Here is an 11233-nt window from a genome sequence, read left to right as displayed (position 1 = left end):
GTAGTAGAGACTTGTGTGTTCTATAGTTTGTATTCTGGTGTCACTAATATTTTTTATGGCATTTGATATAGGTGTTTTATATATATACTTATGGTTTATCCCCACTTAAGGTTTACTTAATTAGTATTTGGGTTCTTTTTTCTTCTTTGCAGCATAGTTAGGTCCTTTATCTGTTTTCCTTCTTTTTTGTTTTCACTTTGGGAAAATGACTCCTAGTAAGGATTGGATGGCGATCGAAGATTACGTTAATGACCCATCATTTGAAGTGGGAGTTAATAGTTTTTTAGACTATGCATTTCAAAAGTTGGGAACCGATAATATTCGTTGTCCTTGTTGCGAATGTGTGAATGGTGAGTTTGGGGACCGAGAAAAAGTGAGACAACATCTTCTAGTTTATGGAGTAGTCAAAAGGTACACCTTTTGGTTTCATCACGGGGAAAGGTTGGAGCAAGAGCCTCAACTTGTGTGTGATGGGGATGATGGGGATGATAATATCGCGGAAGAAAATGAAAACGAGTTAGATGAAATGCTTGGTATTATTCGGGATTTATATCCCGAGTGCAATAATGTTGGTTCTTCCTCGAATGATAGTAATCTTGAGGAACCAAATGCAGATGCCAAAAGGTTTTATAACTTGTTGAAGGATTCTCAAGATCCGGTTTATGAAGGTTGCAAGAGTTCTAGAATGTATGTCCTCTTAAAACATCTTCATATTAAGACTTTGGGTCGTTGGACCAACGAATCATTTACCATGCTCTTAGATTTCTTAAAGGAGGATCTTCTTCCCAAGGGATCAAATTTGCCAAAGTCTTATAATAAGTCTAAGAAGGTAATGAAAGACCTTGGTTTGTCATATCAAAAAATTGATGCATGTGTCAATGATTGCATATTTTATTGGAAGGAGAATGAGAAGTTGAATGCCTGTAACATATGTGGTGCATCAAGATGGAAGAGTAACAAACACAATGGGGAAGAGAAGTGTAAATCGAATGGTAAGAGAATACCTCAGAAGACACTACGATACTTTCCATTAAAACCGAGGTTGCAAAAACTATTTATGTGCTCCAAGACTGCTTCTTTGATGACATGGCATCATGGGAAAAAGAAGAAAGATGGTACAATGAGACATCCAGTTGACGGAACGGCTTGGGAGTCGTTTGACACAGAGCATCCTAATTTTGCATCAGACCCTCGAAATGTTAGGCTCGGGCTTGCTAGTGATGGTTTTCAACCCTTTGCAAATTCAAAAACATCATATAGTATATGGCCTATTATCCTTATTCCGTATAATGTGCCTCTCGAACTTTGTATGAAGCAGTCTAATATGTTTTTGTCAATGCTTATTCCTGGTCCTAAAGGTCCTGGTGATGCAATTGACGTATATTTGCAGCCTCTAATTGAGGAACTGAAAGATCTGTGGGAAGTTGGTGTGGAGACCTTTGATGCAGCAACGCAACGTCATTTTCAGCTACGTGCAGCTTTAATGTGGACCATTAATGATTTTCCAGCCTATGCGATGTTATCTGGTTGGAGCACTAAGGGGTATCTAGCATGCCCTTGTTGTCTTAGGGATACTCGGTCAATGAGGCTACCTCACGGAGGTAAGGAATGCTATATGCGTCATCACTGCTATTTGCCAATGAATCATAGATGGAGAAAGAATAAGAAATCATTTGATGGAACAGTCGGGCGTGAAGGACCTCCACAACCTTCTTCAATAGATGATATTCTTAATGAACTTAAGGATCTCGAGAACATTATATTGTCTAAGGATCCAAGTGTGAAGACAAAAATATCTCATGAAGTTAGGGGGGACAATTGGAATAAGAAAAGTATTTTCTTTGAACTTCCATACTGGAAGACTAATCTCTTACGACACAATTTAGACGTGATGCATATTGAGAAGAACATATGTGATAGTGTTCTTGGGACAATAATGAATATTCAAGGGAAGACAAAAGACACTTTAAAATCACGTCATGACTTGAAAGATTTGGGGTTGCGGCCTACATTGCACCCTATCAAAGTAGGGGACAAATGGAAGATGCCTCCAGCTCCATATACTTTTTTCTCCTCCGAAAAACAAAAATTCTGTAACTTTTTGAAAGAGCTAAAAGTCCCTGATGGTTTTTCATCAAATATATCTTATTGTGTAAACTCGAAGGAAGCTAAGATTTCGGGTTTGAAGAGCCACGATTGTCATGTAATACTTGAGCATCTTCTTCCTTTAGCAATACGTGATCTTCTCACTCCACTTGTACGTGAAGCATTAATTGAGTTGTCATTGTTCTTTACTTTATTATGTGCAAAAGTACTTAATGTGGATGATTTGAAGCAACTAGAGTCCCAAATTCCTATAACTCTCTGCAAATTGGAGAAGGTTTTTCCTCCTTCCTTCTTTGATGTGATGATGCATTTACCTATCCACTTAGCTAACGAAGCTATAATGGGAGGGCCAGTTCAGTTCAGATGGATGTATCCAATAGAACAATACATGTATAAGCTGAAGTCTTACATAAGGAATAGGGCTCATCCGGAGGCTTCGATTGCGGAGGGCTATTTAGCAGAAGAGTGCATGAATCATTGCTCTAGGTATATGCAGAGTATAGAGACCCGATTTAATCGACTTGATCGAAATTATGAAAATAGCCAAGGTCATGATGATACCCTGCCTATTTTTAGTCATTCTGGTCGAAGCCTAGGGGCTGCAAGTGTTAGAGATCTTGAGAAGGGGGAATTGGATGAAGCTCACATTTATATTTTGAAGAATTGTGATGAGGTTAAGCCTTTTCTTAAGCAAGAGAACTAGTTTTATTAAGTTAATTTCACTTTTCTTAATAACTTCCTTTCCTTTTTTTTATAAAATTTGTCACTTCAAATGAATTTTTATTAATATATTCACAGAGAGTATTCTGAAATACAAGCATTGACGAATCCTGGAATCTCTGAAGAGGAATGGTGCAAAAACTTTAAAAGTTGGTTCAAGACGGAAGTAAGTACTGAACTGTTCTAATCTGATCAGAACTGTTCAAGAACTGAACTGTTCTGATCTGATCAAAACTGTTCAGAACAGAACAGAACAGTTTTGATCTGATCAGAACTGTTCAGAACAGAACAGTTCTGATCTGATCAGATCAGAACTGAACTAATCAAGAACTGAACTGTTCTGATCTGATCAGAACTGTTCAGAACAGAACAGTTCTTATTAGTTCTGATCTGATTAGAACATAACTGATCAGTTCTGAACGAACAAAACTGAACTTTCTTTATAAATTAATAAATTAATTCTTAAATATTTCTTTTTGGTAGGTTGCGCGGTTATATGAGAGTAATAAAAGCATGGAAATGGAAAATTTGCTTGCATTATCACGTGGGACAACACGATATGTTACTTCTTTTACTGGTTATATTGTTAATGGATATAGGTTTCACATAGAAAGTCGTGAAATGTCTTTGAGAACACAAAACAGTGGGGTGGTTGTTATAGGAAACACAGGGGATGGAGATGAGAACATTGATTATTATGGAGTAGTAACAGATATAATAGAGATCCAGTATCTTGGGCGAAACCGAGTTGTGTTATTCTGTTGCAAATGGTGGGATGTTTATGATAAGGTAAAGGGAGTAAAAGTTGATGAATATGGAGTTGTTAGTGTTAATTGCAATAAGCAATTAAAAACTAATGAACCATTTATTTTGGCTAGTCAAGCCAGGCAAGCTTTCTATGCCGTTGACAACCTAAATAAGGGTTGGAAGCTCGTTTCAAAGACTCAACCGCGCAACTATGATGAAAATGATGATAATGAGGAAGGTGATGCGTATCAACACGGTGAATTATTCAAACCTACATACGTAGCATCCTCTTTGACAAGCGCTAGTGCTGAAGTTTGTAGAAGCAGGGATGGCGTGGATCCAATTATTGTGACAGATGATATAATAAGTGGAGAGCAAGGACCCATGAAGAGGCTAAGAACAGAATAGTGCAATTACTTATTTTTTCTTTAAAGATTTTCTTTTAGGATTTGTTTTAAACTTTTGAGTTATTTTTAATTCTTATTTTTTTGATTTTATATATAGTTTCTGAATTTTTTTCACATTTAAGCTTAGCCACGACTTTGTTCAACTGGTTATTGTTATTATGACTCTTATTGTTATATTTATTGTTATTTTGCTGCCCATTTCTAAATAGTCATGTTTTTTGCTTGGTGGTACTTACTGCTTCTGATTTGCCTTGGTACCTTGCTTCATTTGCACCTCATCTGATATTTCAAATGTCAGGGGTTTGTATAATATCATAAGTGAGGTTTTCTAGTTTGGTTACATAGTTGTTTTCAGCAAAGTATAGTGAAGAAGGGACAAAATTCATGCTCACACAATTGTAATGCATGCTCACATAGTCTGACATCAGATTATTAATATGCCTTTTGATCATTCTTCCCTGTGTTCCTTTTTTTTAATGTGTGTTTTGAATGTTGTTCGTGCAGACTTGCACTTTCTGATATTCTTCCGGTTCGTGCACATAATGCAGAATGTTAGCGGTAAAATACTCCATTTGTCATTTCCTTTATACATTACTAGGTTTATTTATCATGCTATTGAGATAATACTATTGTTTATGAATACTTCAAATATTTATTCATTTATTGTAGGGAATATGGTTCGTTCAAAGGAGGAAGTAGTCCGTCCACATGAGAAAACGGTTCAGCCATGACATAAAACCTCTTTGCTGGGATCTAAAAGGAACTATGTCCCACCGCAATTGTTGGCTAGGGGACGTGGACAAAGGTTAGCGGATATGTATACTTTCAAAAAATAAGCTACAACCGCTTCTTTAATCGGAATTGGAGTTGGGGCTAAAACATCCACTGGAGTAGGCAGTGCGGTATTAAAGCCCATTCAAGGTCAAAAGAATAATTCCAAAGGGCTTCTTACTGGGGATGATTCTGATGTTAACGTTGATGGAGCTTCCTTCGATCCATTATTTACTTACCCTTCTGCCACAAGGAATAACATAGAAGGCTAGGAGTTATCACCTGAGCCGGTTCATGAGGAAAACATGGATGATGAGCTCTCATCAGAAGATGAGGATATGCACATTCAAAATGGAAACGAGAATTTTGATAACCATGATAACGAGGCTTGTGAAGACATACTTGAAAATGTTCATGTCGATGAGAGAGAGATATCTCAAACAATTCAAGATGTGAACGGTAATGGTTTATCTTTATAAACTTTCCTTGATTATCCTACATACTTAATACTTCTATTGATTATTTGTTTTAGTTGAAGGTGGGGGATCTTCTTTCGCTGAGAAGAAGGTGAATCAGAAAAAGAGGGGAAGAAACAAATGCAAGGAAATTGCAAAGCTTAAACCCGATGAGAAGTTGGAGATTACTTTCTACAACAATAGAGGTGTTGGAACAAATCATAAAGTATTTGCACGACATTTGGGGATCATAGTGCGAGATACAAACATCTGTCCGGTGAGAGTGCGCAAATGGGATGATATTGGAGATAAAGAAAAGGAACACATGTGGAGTGCCGTCACGGTAAGAATTTAATTAGATATGTAACTTTCAGTTTGGGCCTGCTTATGAATCAGTTTTTTGTTTTTTGTTTTTTCCTGACAGAAATATATGTTTCAAAGCTGTAAACTATATGAAATTAAAAAATAAAAATGGCTTATATTAGAAGCTTACATCCATGAAGGTGTAACTTTGGTATCGGTTTTTGGTCATCTGCTGGTTATTCTGAACCTCTCTATTCTGTTACTCATCCATTCATAGACCTAGAGATACCAAAAATTCATTTAGTTACAGTTAGCCTGTCAAAGTTTCTAAACATTTGAATAAATTTTATAATTTTTCAGTTACAGTACTTGGGACATTTGTTACTGGATATGACTTGTAGTTTTCTAGATCTTACTCTATGACTTCGGCGTTGCTTTGTGCTTATTTTTGGTGGACAAAAAGATATGGTGAACTAGTCATGATATGTTGGATTTTTTTTGACATAAACTACCTACTCCGTATTAGATATGCACTTGGGGAAACAACTACCTTTTCTTTTTGTTTTATTTTTCCCAAAAAACTAACCTAAAAACTCAGAAACTTTGAATAGCACTACTTAACAGATTTTAGCTAACATTTCCATTTCGGTAAGAACCCTAAGTGGAAGGGCCAAGAGATTGGAATTTCTACGAACATTTTATCAGAAAACTGTCTACACTTCATAGGATATCTACCTCAATTTAAGAACTTAAAATTGTAGCGTAGAACCTAGGGTAGAATTTGACTGTTCTTCCATGTTGTGTACTTATATATGTTTAAGGCTGGTTTAAAGGGAAACGGAAATGAAACACTTGGTTTTTTATGAGTGTCACATATGTAGATATGCTGCATGATGTTAAATTTTAGGAAATTGATCTTTGAATATCTTGCACTTGGCTTGTGGGAAGCTCCTCTAGGACTGTTTTTTTTCCTTCTAAGATTGTAAATTAGTTTTTGTTCATGCATCGCCTCATAGTCTCATACTGTAAATCATAGGTTTTAACACAAACTTCGATGAGAAACCATAAAGTTTGTAGCTGGTTTATGATTTTCAATTGCTAATCACAGACGCAGCCAAGGCGGTGGCAATTAATTTTTCCAGAAAATACTGTTGATAGATGCTCTAGCTTCTGCAATTTACCTTTCTGAAAAACTAGATGACTGCATTGGAGGGGAACCTTAATTTACTTTCTCCCAAACTTCAGTAATGACTGATAGGCTAAGCTACAGGGTGATGGCCATCTGTCATATTGTTGAATCAAAATTAAGTGTTTGTTTTGTAGCCTTACAAGCTGATTTTCTTATAAGAAATTAACATCAATGCATTGTGAGGTAGAAAAGTGTGCTTTTGCTTGTTCCATATGGAGATTGGATCCTTTCCTTGCTGTGCTTCAGAAGGCATCAGATTTAACCACCCTAGAATCTAAAATACGTCTAAACCCTAACTTCACAATCGCAATGCTTAACCAGTTGTCATAAGGTGTTAGAGTTATTTAACTTCTTTTTCCAATTCTTCTTTTTAGCATAGGGATCATTATCGTAAGAAAGATTTTTCATAGTACGACTTTATGTATTGTTTTGAGGGCATCTTGTCCACTAGTTCTCTCTTCTCTCTCTCTGTTCTGTTTTTTCACCTATATGAGTTAATCACTAGTGGAAAAGTGTTAATTTGCATCTCCATATTTGCATCGCACATATAATGATGTGACGCAATTGTTAAATTATATCCTGAAAACTTGTAATTTGCGTCGCACTTTTAGTTCTAATGACGTAAATGGCTGTTTATCTTGCAAAAAAGTGATTATAAGTCATTTGCGTCGCTGATTTACAAAACTGCGACGCAGAGGTATTGTAATTTGGGTCGCAATTTTATTAATCAGCGACGCAGTGAACTCTTCCAGCATTAGAAAGACACGTGCGTCAGTGGTTTATTGTGCGACGCAAGGTTTCTGAAATTTAATTATTACTTTTTTTTATTTTGGTACGAGCAGTATTGGTGAATGTTGACCTACCTGCTCGACTGCTCCTATACCCTTTCTCTCTCATATTCTCTCATACAATCTCCTCTATGTCTCTAACCATCCTACCCCTGTTTTTCCATTTTAATTATCTGAAAAATCAAGCTCGGTCTACGAATAACATGGCACGAACCGCTGCGAAGAAGGAGACGTCTCGAAGCAAAAATTCCAGCATTTCCATGTCTCAGATCTGGTTTATCAATCGAAGGTTGAGAGGCAAGCTTCATCAAAGACGGTATGTAGTAATCTCTCTCCTCTTCTTCCTAATTCTGTTCATATATCTTTTCGGATCTCCATAAATGAGTAGATTTGTACCTTCTCACACTATTTTTGTCAAATTAAGCATTTCGTGGGTGTAACTAAATTGTTCTTTTCTCCAATTTCTCCCCATTTCAATTTTACTAATCTTAGCTTAGGGTTTCTGCGCTATAATTTTTTATTTTTATTTTGCAGAAGTATAATTAAAGTTTAATCTTAGTTGTTGGATGAATTCGTGGAGGGATCCGTGAAATCATTTCGTGCCGATCTTGGATCTGTAAGTCTCATCCATCATCATTCAATCTATTATCTATTTTTTAGGGTTTATGTTGTTGGAACTTTCGAGATTGAGTTGTTGATTTTGATTCTTCGCTCAATGTAGACTCGTTATTCGATGATATCGACAGTGTGATGGAAAATTAGTTCTCAAACTCACCGATTACATGGAGGTATTACTCAGTTTCTTTTTACCAACTTTTTCTGGAATTTTAGGGGTTTTTCTATGTCAGGTTCCAAATTGTTTGGTTTTACTACAATGTTAGAACTAATGGATTGGAATTATGCAATATTTTTTTGTAGATCTTATTGATCTTATTCTAAAATGAAAATAATATTGGTTGTGTTAAAATAATTTATACGACAATTCACTTTCACAGGGAATTAGTTGCTTTGGTTTCTTACTTTCTGAAAATTCATGCTTTCCTAGGTGGTAATCTATCTTGCATTACAGAATTGGCTAATCAAACTAAGCTGTTTCTTACTTCTGATTTTATTCGAACACCTTCACTGCATTTGTAGTGGAAAATGTATGCACGTATACCTGGTGTTATTCACTTGTTTTCTAAATGGACTTCTCGGCATTACTTGATAAATCTTATTAATCAATCAAACTTCATCTTATTCCCTATATCTTCTCATTTTATCAACTAAATCTGTCCAAATCCATGTTAGTTCATAGCAATTGACCATCAAACTAAGTTGCCATTAAGGCTAATTCTTATTCTCGCTCTGCTGGAAATTTTTAGCTGTGGTCATTGTTACTACTCTAAAATACCTACATAAATTATCTGCAAGTTGTGTATAGATTTTCCATAGTCCAAATTGACCAATGAACCTCCTAAGTGCACCTCACGGTGGACTTGTAGCTAATTCTTAGGTTCACCAATCCCAACCTCCCTAGTTTCAAGTAACATAGGTCATCGATCGTGTTGGCATGTGAATCATCAGTCTACTCTGAAAGCAATGTTCTTTAATTGCCAGAAATTTATGGTTTAAACCAAATCCTCCATCCTTGCGCCTTTGCCGTTTCTATATTCTCCATTTCTCCATCAGGCTAGTCGTATAAAGTTTTTTTATTTGGATACGAAAGCTACTTTGTTTAACCATAATTCATACTCTTACTTTTATCTCATACTTTTGTGATGCATATTATGGGAAATTCTTTTTTCTTTTGCAACAGTGCCACTCAATAATCATTCCATTTCTGTGAATGATGTGATTCTGCAAGCATAACATAGCTAGATTCACTATTGTGAGCATCCACCAAAAGTTGAAAATAGGGACTGGTATCAAACTATTGTTCGGAGTTGCATTTTCGTGATCGTCCCTTTTTCCAATTGTAGAACATAGCTTGTATGAGCAAGCCTCTAGGCTCATGCTAGCCTCAGCAGTTAGCATTATGATAGTTGCTTTAGCGTTTAGGTTATAACTAGAAATCGAATTAGAGCTGGTTCCTAGAATCAGGGGAAGTGCTGAAGTGGAGCATTGTGTTTCATGATATAGATTTTTAGCTTTGCTCAAATCACATATATTTTACTAACTTTCTGTCAACGTAACCTAGTAACGATAGAAGTCTTTGAATAGTATCTCTAAGAGTCTTAGGAAACAATACAAATGACAAGAAGAAGGTATTGTTAAAAGAACAAGAAAATATTAGGATGTTCGAGTTGTAATTTGTAAACTGTCATGCTTGATTCTTGAGCTTTATGGTCTATATTCAAATGTAGTGGCTACCAACTTTATGCCTAATTGTCGTAAGCTATGAAAAAAGTATAAGATGTACTGAAAATGGGCAAATTCTGCCATATAAACTCGCTGTACTAAAAAAGTGAATTCTTTGATCTTTATTTGTCTTGTTAGTCCACATGAGATCAATTCTAGTATAACCGAGCACCAATTTTCAATGTATTCGTCAGCAATAGAAGTTGAAGATTGATGATATTAAACACCCAATTTGTTGATTTTTTAGGTACGAGTTATTTTTGTTAAAGGACATGGATAAAATGGGCTTGCAAGTTGCAAGATTATATAGCATTAGATAGAAGCAAATGGGATGCAGGGGAGAATGCACCCATCTCCTTGAACAATGCTTTGAATTGATTCACAGACCAGAATGGTCTATAAGGGTAATTCATGTGTATCGGGAGGATGATTATTTAGCTTTGGATAAGTTCTGAATTTTTCCAGGGATCATATGAATATTCTAAGAACTTTCAAGTAGGGTGGGTAAGTGGGTTACTGTTGGTGTTTTTTTATTTTTGTTGCTTATTCTGCGTATATTCAGTGTTGTTCGTTTTGCGTATATTAGGTACCTGTCATTATTATTTGTTCTGCATATTGTTATATAAATGTTGTGAGATGCATGGGTAGTGCGTTGCATTTGTGGCTGCTTTGTCTGAACAGCTTATATGTGCTCCTTTTATGCGTTAATGCTCTCTCTTGACTTTTCTTCTCACATGTCTGCCTTGTTTGCTTTTGTCTGCTGAGGCTGAAGCAAGCTGAACTTGCTGGTGGAGGTGCAGGAGTGGGAGATAATCGCTCAGTAGGGAGATCTCAGTATTTTTACTTTTGGTTTGAATTGTATACTTAATATAAATTATTAGAAATACAATGATTGTTTCCCGTATTGTAAGATTTATAATGGTTATTGTCCTTATGTTTTAAGCCTTATCTAGTAATGAGTTGACCATTTTACTATATATATATATATATATATATAGGAAAATGGAACCTATTTTTTTTAACAAAATCTAAAGTCATTTGCGTCGCACTTTATCTAAATTGCGACGCAAATGACTTTATTTTTAACATATTGAAAAGTCATTTGCGTCGCAGATTAGCTAAAGTGCGACGCAAATGACTCTTATTTGCGTCGCCCAAAAGTGCGACGCAAATGACTTTTCATTTGTGTCGCAGCCAGTTGCGTCGCACCAATGTGCGACGCAAATGAGCTTAAATGACCGACGCAAATGACTGTTTTTCCACTAGTGAATGGCGTTAAGGTTCTTGTTTTTTCACTAGTTCTCTCTTCTTTCTTTCTGTTCTGTTTTTTCACCTATCTGAGTTAATGGCGTTAAGGTTCTTGTCTTTAATAAGACCTCCTTTTTCATTCTGATCTTTACTCCATGC

General features: G+C 35.9%; 1 protein-coding gene across 1 annotated transcript; it reads left to right on the top strand.

The window, feature by feature from the left end:
- Positions 1–205: 205 nt before the first annotated feature.
- Positions 206–2809, top strand: LOC110793882 (uncharacterized). The gene has a single exon (XM_021998816.2). It carries the CDS (start codon positions 206–208, stop codon positions 2807–2809), a length of 2604 nt encoding a protein of 867 aa, XP_021854508.2.
- Positions 2810–11233: the final 8424 nt, after the last annotated feature.

The sequence above is a fragment of the Spinacia oleracea genome, chromosome 5 (genome assembly GCF_020520425.1).
Source record: "Spinacia oleracea cultivar Varoflay chromosome 5, BTI_SOV_V1, whole genome shotgun sequence".
NCBI lineage: Eukaryota > Viridiplantae > Streptophyta > Magnoliopsida > Caryophyllales > Amaranthaceae > Spinacia > Spinacia oleracea.
Note: the sequence above shows the minus strand (reverse complement) of the source record. Positions and strands in the feature narration are given on the sequence as shown.